Source organism: Diceros bicornis, chromosome 33, assembly GCF_020826845.1.
Source record: "Diceros bicornis minor isolate mBicDic1 chromosome 33, mDicBic1.mat.cur, whole genome shotgun sequence".
Lineage (NCBI taxonomy): Eukaryota > Metazoa > Chordata > Mammalia > Perissodactyla > Rhinocerotidae > Diceros > Diceros bicornis.
The window spans coordinates 36,404,967-36,427,052 of record NC_080772.1 but is presented as its reverse complement, the minus strand read 5'-3'; the positions used below and the strand labels follow the sequence as shown (position 1 = coordinate 36,427,052).

The 22,086-nt window shown below is 40.4% G+C and overlaps 1 protein-coding gene across 1 annotated transcript in view; it reads left to right on the top strand.

Annotated features, from left to right (window-relative positions):
• The window catches only part of CNGB3 (cyclic nucleotide gated channel subunit beta 3), a 144,353-nt gene that overhangs the window by 96,189 nt on the left and 26,078 nt on the right, over positions 1-22,086 (top strand). Inside the window, exons 11-14 of the mRNA XM_058529003.1 lie at positions 1,062-1,203; positions 5,726-5,885; positions 8,250-8,347; positions 20,749-20,832. Coding sequence (XP_058384986.1) covers positions 1,062-1,203; positions 5,726-5,885; positions 8,250-8,347; positions 20,749-20,832 — 484 coding nt within the window. The remainder of the gene's footprint in view (positions 1-1,061; positions 1,204-5,725; positions 5,886-8,249; positions 8,348-20,748; positions 20,833-22,086) is intronic.

The following is a 22,086-nucleotide window of genomic DNA, read 5'->3' as shown; positions in this document are numbered from 1 at the left end:
ACTAGAAGGCTGTGCAACTATGACATACAACTATCTACTGGGGCTTTAGGGGAAAAAAAAATTAAAAAATTAAAAATAAAAAAAATAAAAAGAACAATTGGATCTAAACTGTGAAAGGCTCTCCCATCTATATAAGTATCCTTGATCTCTGCAATATTCCTCATAAATCACTAGTGTGGTAGTTGAAAGATGGCCTCAAATTCTTTTCTCCTTCTCTCATGGAGAGGAGGATTCAAATATCCCTTCCCTTGGATCTGGGCTGGACCTAGTGACTTTCTTGACAAATATAATGTGTCATAAGACACATAAGACAATATGGGACTTCTGAGTTATAAGAAGCCTTACAACTACTACCTGGGCTACTGCTGTTCTGGGGGAAACCAGCCACCATGTAGACGTCCGTCTACCCTGAGGCTGCCACGCTGTGAGGAAGCCCAAGCTAGTTATATTGAAAGGCTAAATGAAAAGAGAAAGATATGCAGCCAGCCTCAGCTGTTCCAACCAGCCCAGCCCAGCCTCAGACATGTGAGAGAAAAAGAACCTTGGGCATTCCAAGCAGACATAATGTGAAGAACAGAGGAACCCAACCAACAGTTAGAGTCCAGGCCCCAGACATACGGCTTCAATCAAGTCTACCCAGGATCTCCAGCCATTCAGGTCGCCCCAGGGCCCCTCATCATGGGGCATGGATGAGCCGTCTCTGCTGGGCCTTGCACAAATTCCTGACTCACAGAATTACGAGCCTAATAAAATAGTTGTTGTTTTATACCACTAAATTTTGCAGTGATTTGTTTTACAGCAAGAGATAAGTGGAAGAGCTAGTGGACGCCCTCTTTGGGTTTAATTGTTTAGTTATTTTACATGCCAAGAAGTTTACATTAGTATGTATAGTACTTGCCAACGCTGCTTATAGCAAGAAAATCTTGATTTAGTGGTAATCTACAATTTAGATTTATTTATTTAAATTTATTATTTAAATTTAGTGGTAATGGATACTCCCAAGCATTGCGGTATTTTAATGTTATAGTAAAAAGCAAAATATATATCTTCTCTTTTCGCAGGTATCTGAGATGTTATTATTGGGCAGTTCGCACTTTAATTACCATCGGGGGCCTTCCAGAACCACAAACTACCTTTGAAATTGTTTTTCAACTGTTGAATTTTTTTTCGGGAGTTTTTGTGTTCTCCAGCTTAATCGGTCAGGTAAATTGAGATGTGAATCCCTAGATACAATGCTGTCATTTTTGAGAGGTTAATAAGTCTTTATAAATTTGACAGAGGAAAAATCAAAATCTATCTGGTGCTTATTTTTTCACTAATTTTCATCTATTTTAATGAATTTGAGGAAGATGCAAATGGGTCAACATTGCCTTCCAATTTTTAAATCATTAAATCTACCAGAAAACCCATCCACAATGAGTGTCAGGTTAAACTCTCAAAGTCAAGTTTCTGAGTTAACTTCTTGGAGTTTCCCAAAAAAGCTCTCTTCTTTACTTACATGTCAAATATTGTCATAGAATCCCTGGGTTAAAATCAACTTCAGAGGTCGTTTAAACTAGAAGCTACAAATGGCATCTAAATTCCTTTAATTAATAAATCACTGGTCCATAAATATTCATTATTGCATCTCCTTGTTCTTATTCTCAAGGAATCACAATCTAGTAAGAAAGTAAAACAAATACACAAATTTTTGAGGTACTTGGCATTTGCAAGGGGTAGAGCCCAATATCTTTGTGAATTCCCAGATTTGCAAGAAATAAAAAGCTCAACAGCATAGCATCTTGAGAAGTTATACTTGCTTGGAAGGTACTTTATATACTACATGTCTGAGAACAAAACAACCATGTTGAGATTTGTGTACTGGGTAAAGAGTTAGACAAAATCACAAAATGATTATTCCCACTAGATAAAGGATTGGTTCCCACTCATGGCATTCACAATGGTATGAATAAAATCCAGGCTTTAACAAAATTTAGCAATAAAAACTATTCTTTATAACATTTGAAGCTGATCACAAATAGTCAAAACTCAAATCCTACATCCATGAATGTCAAGGGTCTGCTGTCCACGCTAAGTATCAGAGGAGAGCTTGAAAGCCTTGTATTCATTCAGAAAAGGGAAGCTTCCCAGGGGGTCTCATAGAGGAGAACGCATTTGAACCATCTTAGAAAACCAGATAGGATTCAGCAGTTATAGATGAGTAGTTTAATCACTCAGAAACAGTGTGTGAAAGATGGCAATGACAAAGGAAATAAAAACATTACCAGGACTGGAGTGAAGGATGCTTATAAATAAGGTTATAGATGTATGTAAGCACAAAATATTTTAAGGGCTCTGAATGTTAAATTAAAGATGTTGACTTTATCCTAAAGGCAATGGGAAGTCAACCAGGGGAGGATTTTGAACAAAGAAGAGATTCAAGGAAGAGTAATCAAAATATAATATGGGGGCCTAAGTGTGCACGCTCTGCTGCTGGCGGCCCGGGTTCAGATCCCAGGCGTGCACCGACGCACCGCTTGTCAGGCCATGCTGTGGTGGCGTCCCATGTAAAGTGGAGGAAGATGGGCATGGATGTTAGCCCAGGGCCAGTCTTCCTCAGCAAAAAAGAGGAGGATTGGCAACAGATGTTAGCTCAGGGCTGATCTTCCTCACACACACACACACACTATATATATATATATATAAAATACATATAAATTGGAGGGGATAATACTGTTTTAAAATATAAGTTTTATTATTATTTAGGTATGGTAAGGCCAACAGATCAGGATACGATTGGCACTGAAAAGATAGTTTGTTATACAAACAGATCCAAGAGGAAGGGTCACACAGTGCCCAGGGGGCCACACGGAGAAGCGCTGGAGAAGGGACAGGTAAAGCAGGGTAAGCGAGTTTAGGACTGGTTGGTCTGGATAATGTCGGCAGGCTCCAGGAGCTGTCTCTAGGTGTCTGGTACCCTGGGGTGACTAGAGCAGGTGGATAGCGCCCAGGGTTTGAGAGCCCTGTAAAGAAGGCTCTAGACGGGTTAGAGGCTAGGAAAGGGGCACTCCCAGTAGAGTTGTTTGCTGTCTCCAGGAATTAGCTGACTCTGGGAGGGATAGTCCCAGATATCAAAGCATCAACATACAGAAAATAAAAAACATGGGTAATACAGATATTCAGGGATGTGGCAGCTCCAGCCTGAACATGGTAAGGGAGTGGAGAGAGAGGTGGTAAAATAAACTGTATTTAGAAAATACTTAAGTTTGGTAACATGAACACCAAGCAGTTAGAAATTGTAAGCATGGGGCCGTCCCGGTGGCGTAGTAGTTAAGTTTGCAGGCTCCGCTGCGGCAGCCCGGTGTTGGCAGGTTGGGATCCCAGGCGTGGACCGACGCACCACTTGTCAAGTCACGCTGTGACGGCATCCCATATATAAAAATAGAGGAAGATGGGCACAGATGTTAGCCCAGGGCCAATCTTTCTCAGCAAAAAGAGGAGGATTGGCAACAGACCTTAGCTCAGAGCTGATCTTCCTCACACACACAAAAAAAAATTGTAAGCATGAAATATCATAATCTTAATGGCTGGGGAGATTTCATTAACAATCATTGAAAATAGGAAGCTGCTTTACAGAGGAATGCAATTCAAATTAATTTGAATATAAATAGCAAAACTCATATTATTTCATAATTTCTCATATAATCTATGTGAGGTAGCCACATCACATTCAATGTTTTCTCAGTTTTACAGATGAGGAAACTCCAGTTTAAAGAGATTAAGAGGCATCCCTAGTTCATACACGTAATTCATACAGTCATGATAGAGCCATGTAATACAATATTGATAATAATAGCAAAATCTAACATGTATTTAGCCCTTAGTATTCCAAGGCAATTCTTACAAGATTAAAAATCTGTATTTAGCTTCAGTTCAATTCTCGTTGGACCAGCAGTGGAAGTATCCCTTGGGAAATTCAGAACTCAGGCCTTACCCTATACCTACTGAGTCAGAGTCTGCATATTAACAGGATCTTCAGGGGATTCATATGCACATGAAAGTTTGAGAAGCGCTGCTGTCTACACCACACCACACCGGCCTCTATATAAAATTTGAGGTTCCAACAGGAACTGAAGAAATATCAAGCCACTGAAAATGTGGTACTAGAACCCAAAAGAAAGACTGAGGCAGGAGAGAGAGATTGTGCCTTAAACTCTCAAGGCGAATAAAAGAGGCTGAGAAGCAGAGGAGTTGGGACAAAATCTCCACTGATTCAAAATTCCCACATAATGACACCAAGAACACACCCTGGACCTGATCATCATGTTTTACCTGCAGTACCCTATTCTCTGATACAACTCATAGAGACTGGCATTTTCTCCCTCTCACGTCCTCACGTACTTCCCTCACCTGGAACACATCATGGAATACACATCATCCTCAACTCCTACACCACGAAAACCCAGCATTGCTGAAGGACAGCACATAAACCATCCAGATTACTGCCATTGCAAATTCTGGGACCTCAACACCCATCAATAATGCTTTTAATTGTCCTCAGTTCCCAATTTAAAACTCCACTAAATCTCCCAACCCACCCCCTGCTATCCCAGTTCTCACGGCCTTGGGTGACTCAGTAATGTCCGTCATCTGCCAAGAGAGTTCTAGGAATTGAGATTGTCGAAGAATATTTGGAATAGCCACCAAGGAGTGAGTTAGAGACTGAGAAAGATGTGTCCAGTTTGACTGTCTGCATAGCTCCTCTGCAGGTACTTCTGATAAGTAGAACCTATTAACTCTAAAAATGGAAACTGAGGAAGGCATCACCATAAAAGAACCATTTGAGCTAGACCTCAAAGAATAAGTTGTTTTTCCATAAGCAGAAAAGGCTCAGCTACTAGAATGAATGAGCGAAGTCTTAAGTGTGAAAGCAAGGCCCTGGTTTTCCTCCCTATTACATACCCACAGTCAAAGCAAATTTACAACCACTTGCTTCCCTCTATGTGAGAGGAAGAGTCGAGCTATATATCTTATTTGTGCTGAGACCTTAAAGATCAGCTTTTAACCTAGAGTGGGTTTTTATGGCTGAGTTATAAACATCCAAGAACTAAAACTTGATAGTTCCTTAAGGATTGTCACAGCAGTAGATGGTGCTTCAGTAATTTTTGCGCATTTCAACTTTTGCTGAATACCATGCCTTGAGCATGATGAGATTTGATTTTATCTGTCTACACAACACAAAGGGAAGTACAGAGGTTGCAATTTCATGATGAATTGGGTCTATATAGCCAGCCAGGCTGGATAATCTGTGAAGGATGCTTTCAAATCAAGACTCACCAAAATGGACGAGCATTTCTGCCAGGTAATTGCTCGACTTTCTTTGCACATTCCTTGCATAAGCACAAGCTGTAGAATTTTTAAAATATCAACTAAAATCTTTGCAGTAATATACAAGTTTGCAAAGAAGCCTGTGTGCAGTCACATGCATTATGTGACTGAATCCTCACAAAAACTTCATGTGGCAGGTAAGACAGGTCTTATTGGTGTTCTTATTGGGTCAGAAAGAGGACATGATTTGCTCAATATTTTAAGTAAGTGGTTGAAATTAGGACCCAATATCAGTGTGTTAAAAATCTAGTTAGTGCATTAGAATGGAATGCATTATGTGAGAACTCAAGTCAACGGGACTTTAAGTAACCTTCTAGTTCCTCTGCCGGGTGTGGAGTGACCATATCTGTGGTCGTAGATGCGAGATGTAATTGGGGCGGCGACAGCCAATCAGAACAACTTCCGGGCCTGCATGGACCAGACCATCGCCTACATGAACACTTACTCCATTCCTAGGAGTGTACAGAACCGGGTTCGGACTTGGTATGAATATACGTGGGACTCGCAAAGAATGGTAGGTAAGCTTGGCAAATTACTGACTAAACTCCTGTAAGCCGTGTCTTATAATGAAAGTTCTGCAGGGTAGAAGCAGAGACTAATTGGATTTGAACAAAAGACTGAAAAACAACTAAATGATCTTTAAGGTGTTTTTCACACCATAGGACTTTTTTCTTAAATGTGCAGCCATAACTTAATGGTTATGCAAATCCTGGAAAAGCAAAGTCTAAATTTTATTCAATGCCTACCAGATTCTGGGTATTATACACTTTGCCCCATGTAATCCTCACTCCCTCCCCCTAAAAAAAGAACGGCATAATTAGGTGTCGTCGACCCATTTTAGGAGACCAAGAAAGGAAGGCTCCTCACTGAAAAATTTGGCCAAGTGCAGAGAGCCAGCAAATGGCCTAAATGGCACTCAGGTTTGCATCCATTCTCTAAACACTTGCTCTTTCTGCGATACCACCTTCTTCCCCAGAGCACAGAGCTCAGAGAGAGCAGCAATCTTTCAGGCCACTTCCACCCCGCTGCAGGGTGCAGAGTCTCTTCCAAGAGACTCTTAATACTTCATGGTGTCTACTATTAGTACTATAACACTGGAGTAACAATCATTGTTATTAAATGACGTAAATTAAGTTAAAGATAGCCAGCTCTGCTGGTCTAGTGGTTAAGATTCAGCGCTCTCACGGCCACGGCCTGAGTTCGTTTCCCTGTCAGGGAACCACACCACTCATCTGTCGGTTGTCACACTATGGTGGCTGCATGTTGCTCTGATGCTGAAAGCTGTACCACCAGTATTTCAAATACCAGCAGGGTCACCCATGGTGGACAGATTTCAGTGGAGCTTCCAGGCTAGGCAGACTAGGAAGGAGGACCTGGCCACCCACTTCTGAAAAAATTGGCCATGAAAACCCCATGAACAGCAGTGGAGCGTTGTCTGATACGGCGCCGGAAGGTGAGAGGATGGCGCAAAAAGACCAGGCAGGGCTCTACTCTGCTCTACGCAGGGGTGCTAGGAGTCAGAATCGACTTGATGGCACTAACAACAAAAGTTAAAGAAATGTGCTAGTTGACAATAATTAGATTCGGTATTTAGTTTGTTCCTTACCATATAAAAATAGGAATTAGTGCCACTGAGAAGCCAAAAACGCTACTGCTTCCAGAGTGCAAATTACAATGCGATTCTCAAACCACAGAGGCTCTTAGGAGCAGATAAGAACCACTGGTTGTTGACAGTAGGACCTTTTAGTCACCTTCCTGCCACTCTTAAGAGACCCCAGCCACATGTTTAAAACTGCTTCCTAAATCTGAGTGACCGAAACAGCATGCCTTACTCTTGTGCATCCACAGCTGTTCCTGAGGGCATGTCAGTTGGGGAGGCAGAGGGGCAGAAAGAATGGTGGCGGGCTCCTTCCCTCTCTCCCTATAGACACTGCTCCAGCTCCTTGGTTTAGGAGGGAACTAGACACAAACAGCCCTAGGATACAAGGAGCTATGTTTTCACAGAAAGGATTTTCATATTTAGAATCAACGTTGGAATCAAAATAAGGATATAAGATAGCAATTCTTATCTTTTCTAAATGGATATAAGAAAACATCAAAAATAATCAACTGTCAGAGACTCGTAGCATACTAGACACTAAGAATGGGCAGTTTTGTTTATGGAACATTTTGTCAGCCTGAAGGCCCATCATTTAATTCACACGTAGAAAAATCTTTAATGGATTCACATTCTCCGTTGAGTTAATAAGCAAGTAAATAACAATAATTTGAATTTATTCACTTACATTTCTTTTTTAGAGTCCATTCCCAGCTGATCCACCTACCAATTATGCACCATTAAGCAAGTCACTTACAACCTCCCTGAGCTTCAGTTCTCTTTACTTTTCTTCTTTCTGCAAAGCGAGAATGAGAACACTTACCCTTAGGGTTGTCACAAGGGTCAAATGAGACGATGGGTATGACAGCTCTGTAAGCTTTCCAGTGCCACATGGTCCTCATTATTATTTTTGCCATCCCTAGGATGTCAGGGCTGGAACCCGCAGAATCAGAGAAGAAGAACCAGACCCATTCCCATCCCAGTGTGTTCACTAGCTTTGGTCCCATGATGGTTAAACGTTATAACACTATGCTCTGGAATTTTTCAGAAATGTTATGTCATCCATAGCTAAAATACCTCTTTTCTCTCACGAAAGTAACGGCATTATTGTGATAGGTGTATGTGTCCAAGAGAAGGAATGAAAATATAGAACTTGATGCAGCTGTTTATTTATGAAAAGAGCTGGCATTTCGTTTCTTGTATTTTTTAAATTTTTCTTACACTTCGGTGATTTTTTTTCTTTAATTGTTCTACTCTGTGGGTTGATGTGTTTATCTTTACGAAGATGAGTCCGATCTGCTTGAGACCCTGCCCACCACGATGCAGTTGGCTCTCGCCTCTGACATGAACTTCAGCATCATCAGCAAGGTCGAGTTGTTCAAGGCAAGTGCTTTTACAGTTCGTAGAAAGGCACTATATCAATTTCTCTGTAAAACCTAAGCTCTGGCTGTATACAGCATTTGTGGGGTTTCTTTTGCCTTAAAATCGAAATAATCTGGAGAATTTATGTGGAATTAGAGTCAAATAAACTCTGGGTCCCTCTTTAGCAGATGACTTACTTTTTAGAAGCCTCTCTCCCCTCATTGGTGTCAAAGAAGAAGAGTTCTTCAGGCTCTTGTCGCATTAATTTAAATATAATTAAGCTCTCCAGCTCCATGTCTTTGCTGCTGTGCACACTGTTTCCCATTTACGAGCCTCGGCAACGCACGAAAGGTCAGGCCCAGCTTAGCTCCGGATTGGCCCGACAATCAGAGAATCGGGCCAAATCATGTCTCCTATGACAAATGCTTTGGATTTAAACTTTTTAGACGGCCACGTGCAAATTTAGAGGCTTTTTTTTCTTTTAGGAAAAAAATGCATAACAAAGAAATTTTTGAATGTTTTTCATTTTACTACCCTCTTCTTAATGCATTATACTGGATGCATATGTTTTTCTCACCTAACATTTAATCCTGTGTGTGGCACTCACTGATTTGTCTATTTAATTCATTCATTCAACAGATATTTATTAAACTCCTACTATGTTCCAGGGACTGTTTTAGCCACTGGGAATACAACAGCTGAAAACAATACTTGCATACCTGGAGCTTAAATTTCAAAAGGGGGGAGTGAAAATTGAATATATGACATGAGTGATAATGCTCTGAACAAAGTTAGAGAGATTGAGGAGGAGGAGGGTGGGACCGGTTGTGACAGGCTGCTCTGATGCAGTGCACTGAGCACCGGGCGAGGGACTGCAGGAAGCAAGGGAGTGCTCCACGCGGGTATCGGGAGAGGGAGGGGAGGGATGGGGGAGGGGACATTACGGGAAGATGGACAAGACGAAACCTGAGCTGGGATGCTGGAGCAAAGGCAGCGTGATGGAAAGCAGGAGCAGTCAGAGGAGGGTAGAAAACAAGAGGCCAAGGGAAAGGTAATGGGGCCCTAGAGGCCGTAGTGTAGGCTGGATTGTGCTCTGAGGTGCAAAAGCCACTGAAGATCTTGAGCGGAGGTGACCTGTTCGAGATCAGTTTGAAAAGGACCGTCCTTCCTGCTGTGTGGAGCATAGACTGCAGGAAACAAATGTGGAAGGCAGGGAGTTACGGTGGGGGTAATGGTAACCATCTGTAGGAGAGAAGATGGTGACCAGATTCAGAGCAGCAGGAGCAGAGTGATCGAGAAGTGGCCAGATATCGGGTGTATTCAGAGGAAGAGCCCACAGTGTTTGCTGTTTGATTGTGTGAATGGAGTGAGAGAGAGAAAGGAATCAAGGTGACCCTAAGGATTGAGGCCTCAGCAACAGGAATAACAAAGATATCATTTGCAAAATAGGAAAACTTTAGAGTAAGTGTAGGGCGAGGGGGCAGAAAGAAACTCTTTGTTCTTGGATGTGTTAGCTTGAGGTGAGCGTCAGAATTCCAGATGGAATGTCGCGTGGGCAGTTAGATAAGTGAGTCTGAGTTCAGTGGGAGGTCCAAGCTGAAGCAATAAATTTGGGAACATTAACATGTCGATGTGTTTTAAGCCATGGGACTGGATGTGCCCCCTAGGATGGAAGTGTAGACAGAAAAGAAGATGTAATCCAGACAGAAACACATGCCTTGAAAATACATGATTGATCCCGTTGGCAACAAGATGAAGAGGCAGGAGCTGTAGGGTAAGATGGTTAGGCAGAGTCACTCCCAACGTTAGATTAGCCCATGAGTCTGTAGGATACCAGAATTGGGTCACCATCCTAGGACTCTTTTCTTGATGTATCCTGTTCTAAATTTCCATCAAGATTTTGATGAAGATATAAACCATGTGATTTTCAAATCTGCGGATGACACAAAGCAAGAAGGAATAGTTTAAAGTGTGTTAGATTCCAAAACTTAAAATTAACTGAATACTTTGAAACAATGAGCAAAGCTAAGATTAACTTCAGCAAGCATAAAAGTAAAAAATTCTGAATTTAGGTCTAAAATTAAAATATTACACATATAAAAATAGCAATAGTTGGTTTTATAACAAATTTTTTGTACCTGGGAGTTTTAGTTGACCTCACATTCCATGAGTTGACAGAGTTTTATATGATATTGCCTTAAATTTTAACATAATATTGTTTTCTTTACTATTTCAACTATGTCTGGATTAACATATCACATTGCAAATAGCCAGTTTTAAGAAGGCTTTTGACAAATTAGAGCATCTTCCAGCCAAGGGCATAAGAGGTAGGAGTTGAGTAGTGGACCAAGGCGATAGTAAAAGGATGAGCTTATAAATAAAATTGTTGTATGATGATACAAGTCAGATCAATGGTCGCTTCTAGTGGGAGTGGGGATGGAGATACTGACTAGGAAGAGGCGTGAGGGAACTCTGTGGGGTGATAGAAGTTTTTTTGTCTTGCTAGGGAAGTTATACAGGGTGTGCATTTGTCAAAATTGATCCAACTCTCCCTTAAAATTTGTGTACTTCACTGCGTAGAAATGATTCTTCCACCAAAAAAAATGTGTAGATGTTGATGATGTTTAGCTGTGGGGAAAAAGTTAATTAAATAAATTCAAGAGCAGCAGAAGTTCCATGTACTAAAGTCTGTTACATGAACAAGGAATGAGACCTACTCCACATTGTCCACCAAAATGACATCCACCTGTAAAACCCATTTCTGAGCTGCAGACACCTCTACGGGAGTGAAACCTCCCTGGAGAACAAGGCCTGGTTCCAAGTCTTTACACATGTAGGACACAGCACAGTTTGAGACACAGAAGAGCTTAGTAAAGACCTTAGGAAGGAAGGGAGGCAGGGAGAGGGGAGAGGAGTATGTACTGCCGCTGGTTCCTGGAGATGATGGGGAGTAAAGTAGTTTCCAGTTCCTAGCAGGAGCTCCACAATGGAAGCTCCGGTGAAGTAGCAGCATCACGGAATGTGCACAGAGTTTTCTGAGATCTTCCATCAGGGAGAATGGGAGAGGGATTCCTACGTTGATTGACGGATTCTTCTAGATAATTGTTTTTTAAGCTGCAGCTTGCAATCCTTTGGGGGATCATGAACTCAATTAAGTGGGTCACAACCAGCGTATAAAATAGAAAATATCAGAGTGCCTCACACATAAGTAAGGGTAGGTATTATATTATGAAATTTTTGTTTCTGTTATTTATTTTTAAATACATATTTACATATTTCTGTGTGTACTGGGCGCAATGTAAATGTCTGTGTTACTATAGGTTATGGTCAAAAAAGATGTGAAAGCCACGAGGCTAAATTATTTTAACAGAACTGTAAAATGTTATTAAACTCTTTATACCTCAGTGACTAGCTTAATCAAGAAGAATAAGTGACAATTGGCTCTCTTCCAAAGAAAAAAACATACTTGAAATTATATACCAGTGACTTTTATGGGATTATCTACGATTTTGGAAGTTATCAGTTTTCAGCCTTATAGTTTTTGTCTTTGTTTTTACATATATTTTTGGAAAACCATAAAATCAGCAACATCTGATTGAGAAAAAAGGTTACATCTTCACATCTTGCTAACGTTGAATATAAATTTAGATTCATTCTTTCCTGACATTTCCCTGAAAGATGCAGTTCCTTCCAGAAAGAACCCATTTCCATTTATATTTCTGTTAAACGAGAAAAGTCATTTTTTTCCCCAAAGCCAAATGAAGTAGAAAATAAGTAGGTATGGAATCTTTCTAAATTTATTTTCATGGAGACACTCTTAGTAGTTTATACAAATTTGTTATTTTCTTAAGGAGCAGATAGGTGAATAATGATCCTACACCCTTGTTGCGTAAATTACACCCACTGACTCTTGTGTATCAGGTACATGTGTGAGAGCCACCTGTGCGCTCGAGGGGCTGAGTGCCCGAGGAGAAAACATCTCAAGAACGTGTGCCCGGAAGGATGCTCAGGAGTCTACAGAGGGAGCAGGTCGAGCTCCTGGGCAGTGTTATTATCACTCACTGTCACAAGAGTGGGACATTATAACCTGTTCACAGAACGAGAAGTTCTTTAAGACCAGAGCATGGGGCGATAACCAAAGATGAATCTAGAAAGGTCATCGGAAGCCAGGGCGTGGAGTGTGGGCCCAATCCTACAGGCAGAGGAAGCTGGAAGGGAGGAAACTGACCACATAGATTTCAGTTTTACAAAGACAAGAAATGGGGCTACACTGAATAGTCCAGAACATCCAGGGATAACAAAGGAGGGTGACTGTCAACTGTTGAAAACCTCCGTATCTTGAATTCTCCCTGAAAATGACTCTTCCGTATCTTTAAAAGGCAGGCAGGCAGGAGGCGAGAGAGAGGCAGAGAAAAAGGAGGGAGCGAGATCTGGCACCGAGATTGGAGGCTGGCAGCCGGCTCTGTCTTTCCAATCTGCAGGATTAGGGTAAATAAAGGTACTTGAAAATCATTTGACTCACAAATACCTGTTTTAAGATGCCCTGAGGCATATTTTAGGTTTATATCTTGGGCCTTCAGTCAAAAATTTCATAAGGACTTTTCTCCATTTGTAACTCTGAGAATGGACACAGGTGTAGTAGAATTTGTTTGCCACGCAGGACCAGAAGATGATTCTACACTAAATAATCTTGCTTCAGTTTTTTCAAAAGACATATGTCTGTCGCTTTTTTTTTTTTTTTTTTTTTGTGAGGAGGATCAGCACTGAGCTAACATCTGCCAATCCTCCTCTTTTTTTGCTGAGGAAGACTGGCCCTGGGCTAACATCCGTGCCCGTCTTCCTCCACTTTATATGGGATGCCACCACAGCATGGCTTGCCAAGCAGTTCGTCGGTGCACGCCGGGGGTCCGGGCCGGTGAACCTGGGGCCGCTGCAGCGGAGCGCGTGCACTCAACCGCTTGCGCCACTGGGCCGGCCCCGTGTCTGTTGCTTTTAATTTTGCATTTTATTCGTGTTAAAAAACTTCAAAAAGCACAAGTGTGCTTATATTCCTTTTCTTTTAGCCTTGTGAAATTTGTTTATGTATTAGTGGGACAGTGAGTGTCATAATGCTTTAGCCAAAGTAATGTAGGTAATACTGGAGTATCATAAATTATAATATGGACAACGTCCCGGGAAGGTTGTCCATGATCCTTCAGTCCCAACACTGTCACCATATACCTTGCTATGCCCAGTTCTTACACGGCCCCTATGCTAGAGTATCCCAGAGAAACAGAAGCAATAGGATGTGTATATACAGAGACAGAGATTTATTTTAAGGAATTGGCTCATGCAATCATGGCGGCTGACAAGTCCAAAACCTGCAGGGCAGACGAGCACGCTGGAGACCCTGGGAAGAGTCGATGTTGCAGTTCGAGTCCAAAGACAGCCTGGAAGCAGAAGTCCCTCTTCCCCAGGGGACTTCAGACTTTTTTTCTTAATGCCCTCAACTGACTGGATGAGGCCCACCCACGTAATGATGCATACTCTGCTTTACTCAGTCTACTGATTTAAATGTGACTCTCATCTAAAAAATACCTTCACAGAGACATTTAGACTAGCGTTTGATCAAATATCTGAGCACCATGGGCTAGCCAAGGTGACGCATGGAATTAACCATCACAGCCCCCAAGCGTTGTCGAAGTATGGAGCATAATTAAGTCCAGGGTAAGAAAAGGAACTGTTGCTAACCCCGAATTCTAAAATCGATACACGTCTTCTCCAAAATAACAATAGCTGCTGTTTATTGAGTTCTGACTATGGACTACACTGTACTAACCGCATCATCACCTTCTCTCAATCAATTCTCCCAGCAAGCCTCCGAGGAAATGTTACTACTCTCCCCGTTTTACAGAAATTGCAAGCTGTTGGCCTGACTGAGGCCGCTGAGCTCTAAGCAATGGGCCGGGTTTGAGGACAGGTTTTTCTCACTCCACAGGCCGTGAACTTAACGCTCTGTGGCGCTGCCTCTCAGCTCCCCACCAGCCCCATCCGGATAAGTGATAGGGTGCTGGGGACCCAGAGAAGGTTCTCCAGAGTCAGGGATCAACGCAAGTTCCAGGCCATCGTTTAGCAGTTTTCACAGACCGGGTGCATCAGTTAGTTTCACCCCCAGATGCCTAAATTCACACGCACTCGGCTGCTCTCCCGCTGAGAAGAAACCCTGAAACTCACGTGGCTTTTGTTCCCTCTTAATCAAAGACGGTAGAATTAGAGACGTCGATATTCACTAAAACTTTGCTTCCAGCAAGTGTGGTTAATTAGTCAGATTTGCTGCTTCTACACGGGGTGATCAGAGTTTGTAAAGAACTTAGAGATGAACAGTCATATTAGAATATTTTGTAAATTTTTCACAAAAATGTCTCTTCTTCCCTCCAGATTGCACATCCTTCCAGCCCAGGCTCAAGTATTAAGCTAATAAGAAGTGATTCATTTCTAGGAGGTTGGGCAATGTCCCCTCCTTTCTGATGATTTATTATTTTGATTTCAATTTTTAAACATGTTTTATCAAATTAAATGCTAGGAAAATCACATTTTGCCTCTACCACTAAATTACCAGAAACGGGAGAAAATTTAATGAAAGTTCTGTTGCGCCACCCAGTGGCTGAAATTAAAATTGCATCCTTTAGAAACGGAAAAAGACCCCACTGTAGACAGTAGGAAACCAGGGACCCAGAGATGCCAAAATGGGGGTGTAGGCGAGCGCAACGTGTCTCGCTACTTGCTGCTCTGGTAAAATGCAGAACCCATCCCAAACTGGATACCTCTCTGGGGTCTGTGACGTTGTTTGTGGTTATGTGGTGAGTAGAGCCTGGGAAGCCTGTGACTTCAGTGTTAGGAAAGATGCAGAAGAGTTTAGTATGTGAGCAGCAGACTGAGCCAGGAATGGATGGGAGTGGCAAAATGAATGATTTCTACCCCTCACACATGCAGTCACACCCTGATCAGATATGCCATCACGGATTTCCCCCAGAGGACCTGAAATCAGAGCGTTACAGCGAGACTTACTACGTTTTAGTTTTATTAACTTTATTTTTACCTTGGTGGTATCAGTAATACAGTGTTGTTGCCAGACTTTTTTTTAAGTATTTTGAACAATGAGCTTGTAACCCAGGTGAACTCCACTCAACTACCCATCCTGAGCAGTTACTCTGTCTAATGCACTAGTGGGATCCCCAGATATGGCACCCACATAGTCCCTGCTCTCCAGCACCTCCCAATAGGGTGGGGAAACTCTAAGTAAATAAGACAGTATCCTTGGTTTCTGTGTGTTGATTAAGTGACTCAAAACATATAAAGCGCTTATATCAGTACCTGGCACATAGTGAGTCATAGTGTTATTATTACTTTTATTACTATCAGAGGAGTAAAACTTATTCAATCACAGGGGAGTTTCCACACCGGTAAAATCAGGTTCTGTGTGGCCCTGCCTGATCGCAAGAAGATGGATTAGATACTCAAGGTTCCGTCCAATTTGTGACTGCCCACCTTGGCCATGTGATGGCGAAGCTCCTAGAAAAACAGAATTACTGTCAGTTCTCAAGGAAAGCTTGATGGAGAGGACTTCTACTAGTGTTTGCAAATATTGAGGGCAGGGTTGGGTCTGACGTCACTTAGAACTCAATGAGTCCTGACATTATAGTACTTTGCAAATTATTTAGCACATTTGACTGCTGTTCCCAACAGCTACCAACCAGTAGCCATGACCAGCATAGGCAAGGGCACGGGCAGCTGATTCAGAATGCCCTGCTGCAGACATACCACCCACCATCTGCATAATGGGAATGGAGCTTAAGATGGGACAGAGCATTTCCTTTTACAAGGCCGAGTTGGAAAAATCCCTGAAGACCACTGTTTGTACTTGAGGGTGACAAAGTCACAATGAGTTACAAATTACTGATAATATCTTAAGTTCTGTTTCGGAGAAAGCAAGAATGAGCCTAGAAATGGAGAGATCTTACAGGAATGAGAACGTAGGTGTTCCAAAGATAAATTTTACCAACTTTACAATTGTGTGCAGAGCTTGCCATTATTAAAAGAAGAACTTCCTGGGTGTAGAAACCACCATGTAACCTATAGGTTATGTTTTGAATGAAAACAAAATTTTTCCCAACTCCAATCGAATCTCCAGAATCCTTATTCAGATCTGTAACACACAGTTTTTGTACAGCACTGAATTTCCCATTGTTGAAAATGGAATAATCTCTAAAATGTCATTCCTTACATCAGACCATATGCCCCAAGCGCTGGTGAGACACTGAGGATACACAAGTGAATAGTATACAAATCTTGCCCTCAAGTTGCTCAGAATGTAGATTTAAAAAAAAAAAAAAAACACGCTCTGGTGATACTCTTCTTCTGAAACCTACTGCACGTGTGACCTTAGGGAAATAGTCAATACACTTCCGTTTCCTCATCTCAAAACCAGAGGTGATAACAACGTATTAATTAATGCCAGGCAGCACAGGGAGGTGAAGATTAAACAGGTGAAGATAAAAAAATAGAAAATTTAATACAAATGTTATGTGTTAACATAATGTTAATGTTGATGCTTATACAGGTCCTCTCACTTTATAGAAAAGGGGACATTTATGAAACAGTGACTGTGCTCTGACTCTGTGTGAATCAGAAAATCTCCTAATGACTTCTGCAAAGGAAATGGAGCTGCATTACAAGGAGAAAAAAAGCTAGCCCTGGGATGTAATTCTTTTTGATCATACACTAATGGAACAAAGTGTGTCTCAAGAAAATAATCATTTTCTGGAGAGGAAAAACAGATTGTTTGCAAACATATCATAAAATATAGCGACTTCATAATGCAAACTTCATTTCACTAAGACTAAAGTACAGATGAGAAGGAGCCAGTCCTACACCGCAGGTGCCCGAGGGCCAGTGCACTGTGCACAAAGCAAATCTTAGAGAATAGAATCACTTAATTGATGAGATTTAGATCCTAGGTGTTTACTACGTACGGCTACCATGTTCCGTTTACAGGATTTGATACATGTTTTGTGCAATTATGTTAATAAAAATGCTATGTGTAATGGTTCAAGTGTTTTCCTCTGAGGAAACCCAAGCTATAAGCTAAAAGCTGTCCACGTCAGTTCTACTGAGGAAAGCACTAATTGTTTGCTTGTCTACTTTAGGGTTTATCTCCTAGTTTGGTCTAACCCTTTCCACTGATTGGGTTCCTTTATTAGTGCTTTCTGCCAGTGAGCTCGCCTGAAGGATAGAGGAAAAAAGATGAAATGCATTCCTCCACAAAGGGGATTTTGTTCCTACGAACAATCTTGGGATGTGCATTTTACTTTATTTTTATTAAAATTAATAAAAATTAAAGTTTGAAGCTCATCAGTTCTTCTCCCCCGATCCATTCTCTTTCCTCTTTCCCAGAGGTGGCCACTAAGATGATTTTTGAGGTTATCCTTCCAATCCTCATTTTTATAACTTTATTTTATATCCATATAAACATCAATGACAGCCAGTATTATTTCGTGTAGTTTTTTCATAGTTGTAATCATATTGAATAGATTCTATACCTTGCTCTTATGCAAACCACATAGTTTATCGAGTTCAATCCTGTCTAAACAGAGAGAAAGAGAGATCTGGTTTATTTATTTTAGCCACCCTATGGTATTCCAACCTACAAATCTTCAATATTTTTATCTGTCCACAGATTGACATCACATTGTTTCTAACTTCTTCAGTATTGAAAACAATACTGCCACACACATCTTTGTACATTTATATAGAACAGGAATTATTTCCATAGGAAAACAACACTTAAAATCATTAATAATTGCTATGGATACAATGTAATATAGTTGGGAATTTTTGTCAAAGTTTATTCCAATAGGAATTGTTTAAGGAATGAAAACTCTATTTTTGACCTACAAATTATAATTGTAATAATTAATACCAAAAAATCAGTTGTGCACAAAAAAAGTAAATGTAAGTGGGTTTTTTGAGATCTTCTATTTCTGATCATTTACAATGTTATTCTCCGTGGAAGTGAATGAGAGTTAACTTCATTGCAATGATACTCCAGACATATTTATGCTTAAGAACTTCCAAGCATATTTCTGATGAATTTTTCCTAAAACATCAAGGATGCTAACTTTTCTTAGTGGAGGAAATCCTAAAATCAATCTAAAGTGTGTTTATGGTTTTTTTTTTCTTCCTCCGACATGCCAGGATGGTCCTCCCTTAATGCCTTTATACTGGCTGTCTCCTCAGGCTGGATGCCTTCCCTCCTGATGTGCATGACTCATTCCACCTCCTCCAAATGGCAAATCTCTGTGAGATGCACCATGACCTACCATGGTCTCTGGAGTCAGACTTCTCATACTAGCTGTATGAACTTGGGAAAGCTGCTGAACTACTCCCTGGGGAGTAACAAGAACTACCTCTTGGACCTGTTGTGAGAATTAAACACATCTGCATTGTAAAGCGCTCTTCCTTACCAACATTCTCAGTGCCCAAAGTCAACTGTTGGCTTTTTCTTTTGTTTTTTACTTTACTTTGTGTTTTTTCTAAACGGGTTCTGAGTGATCAGAAGGTCAATTTCTGAAATGAAATTTCTCTGAACCAATGACAGCGTTAAAAGAAATCAGGCACATGAGCCACACATTTAGAGAATTTTTACTAAAAACAAAATAATCACAATTTTTAGGAAGAAATTAATGTTTGTGATTTGCTTTAGCAAATATGAGAACTTATAAGACATAGTGGGAATAAAACAAATACAAATAAAAATTTATTTATTATTTTTACAATACTTTGTATACAAAGTATACAAATTATACTTTGCACAAAACAAGTACATAACAAGGAAGGAACAGGTAAATTGCCCTCTACCTAAAAGGACGTTCGTGTGTCTGCAGATACAAATCATACTCATCCTCAAGGGACTCAGAATGTGTTACCTGCATAAGCATCTTCTGGATGCTTCTCCTCTCCCAACCCCACTCCCAGGCAGAAGTGGAACCCCCGTGCTCTTAAAAGTTTTATAGGTATTCGCCTGGGATGTCTTACGACACAACTAACTTCTACCATCAATTACAGCCTTTCTGTTGGCTTAAAACATCATCCCAACTAGACTTGCTCCAAGGCATGGTACAAAGGCTCGCTCATAGTGGCTTCTCGTCATATATGTGGGACTATATTAAGAATGTATTCCTGCCGGCCCTGGCCGTTTTTTCCATCCTGGATAACCAAAAGCTATACTTTCTCAAATAAATTTCTTAAATTCTAGCACCAAGTTCATCTGAATGCTTCTCACTCGCTACTTGGAGATACTTCAATCATAAATGATTAACTTTCCTTATCAGTCAAGTAGCCCGAGGTCTAAATTTCGTATGGATCTAGGTCAAGCGTTTGCTGCTGAAATCGTTAGGGAAACTGGCGGTTGCTAAAGGAATGGTCATCCAATCCACAGATTGGGGGCCAGCCCTTTGCCCCTCTCTCGCCCTCCTCTGCTACTGACTGTGATTAGCTCTCTGCAAAATAATAATTCCCCTAAGCGATGGGCAGGACTAGCCACAAAAGGAAAGCTGCTACATATTAGCAGCTCTGGAAGGAAAAAATACAAATATTTGGTGAAAGTAAAAGATTCGAAACCATGATGTAAAATAAGGTGAGATTTTTGAAGCATCTATAGATTTTTCTTTAGCCTGTCATATAGATAAACTATAATTATTTGGACAGAATACAAATATAGACATATATTCTGACAAATCAAATTGTTTCTTACACTATTAAAGTGGATATGAAGAGTTATTCACTCAACAGATGCCGCTTTTGTATCTATTCTGTACGTAGAGTTTCCCTGCGTTTAAGATGATAATTGAGTTGGGGAAGAAAGATAAACAAGATTGCAGTGTTAATAATATCTAACAAAAGTATGAAAGATGTTATAAGAAAGAAAAATATTCAGCCAAGATTTTGATCCATGTCAGTCCTAATATACTAATAACCAATTATTATCATTAGTATATTATCATAATCGTTAATAGCTACCATTAATCAAGCGTTACATTAAGTTTTACACGAGTCAGATTTTACCATTATGAGATAAGTACCATTTTTACCCCAATTTAACAGGTGAGGAAACTGAGGTCATGAGACATCACATAGTGACAGTGGAGACAGGATTGAAACCCAAATCTACCTCACCAGAGTCCAAACTCTTGCCATCATACTATAGGTATCTTTTTTCTAAATTTTGGGTCAAGACAAGTCCATATCCATTGGCAACTAATATTTTAGTGTTAACACAGACAACCTCTATTACTGTTTATTTTCATTGCATTTTAAAATCATTTGGAATATTGGCCTTTTAGCTCCGTCTAAAGAATTATTTTTCTCATTATTTTTCTCTTTAGGGTTGTGATTCGCAGATGATTTACGACATGCTGCTAAGATTGAAATCCACTGTCTATTTACCTGGTGACTTTGTCTGCAAAAAGGTCAGTGCATGCTATTTTTCTATTTTTCAGATCATGACTAGTAAATAAATACATTTGAGGAGATCAGACACGGGTCAAGAGCATAGTTTAAACAAAATCTGTCCAGAGTGAATTCCATAGAAAGAAATAATTATGAGATACAATTCTGTGAAACAATAATGTGCTCTCAGAGTCCAAATGGAACAAGGCGATATGGATTTCATTACTGATATTATATGATGTGAGTGTGGGTAGTCTGGAAAGCTGCTTTGTGTAAATGTAAGTCATCAGTCGTCACACCCCATTAATTCTAAATATTTAAAGTAGAAGAAAAAGTTACAGAGAGAAAGGTGGTTCTGCCCTTTTTATGTCTTCAGCAAACTGTCAGTTACCTCCATTTAGTTCATCCAGCTAGTGGATAATCAATGCCACATTTTTTTTTTTTTACTTTACTGTGCTTTTTACGATTACAGAGGTATTACATGTTCATTATTTTTAAAATGGAAAACACATAAAAGCACAAAGACAAAAATTGCACCACTCAAAAATAACCACTATTGATGTATTTTGACCTATCTTTTATACTGATTGATGGACAGATAGAGCTTGTTTTATAAAATTGACGTCACACTGTACTTATGTTTTGAAACTTGTTTGTCATGTCACAATACATCACACAAACATTTTACATTTTATTAAGTAATCTTCCACAACCTCATTTTTTAAAGCTGCATAATATTATAATCTATGGGTATATCATAATCAATTTCCAAATGTTTGCTATTATAAATAACTCCAAAGTAAACATTTTTGCACATCTCTGATTACTAGCTTAAGTGGGGAGAGAAGGGATGATAGCGTTGGGTTTTATATCTTGAGAGACTAGATCAATGGTGAAGTCAATAATCAAAATAAAAGTAGAGGAAGATGAGCAGTTCAAAGAAATGAGAGATGATCCAAAGCCCTGGGGAGTTCAGAAGAGTGAGGGTGAGAAGCACTTACATCATTCCAAGATAATGTGTTAAGCGCTGTGGTAGAGGTAAGCACGAGCTGTCGTAGGACTCAGCTTGTCCCACTGGGGGATTGGCAAGATTTCCCAAAGAAGATGATGTTCAAGCTAAGTCTTGAAAAATGAATTGGCGTGAACCACTGAAGGAGGAAACAGGCTTCCAGACAGAGGAAAGAACTAGCAAGAGCTAAGGCAGGATGGGAGGAATCGTCTCTGCACAGAATTACAGTAAGTCACAAGTTAGAATAAGTTTAGTATCATTTATT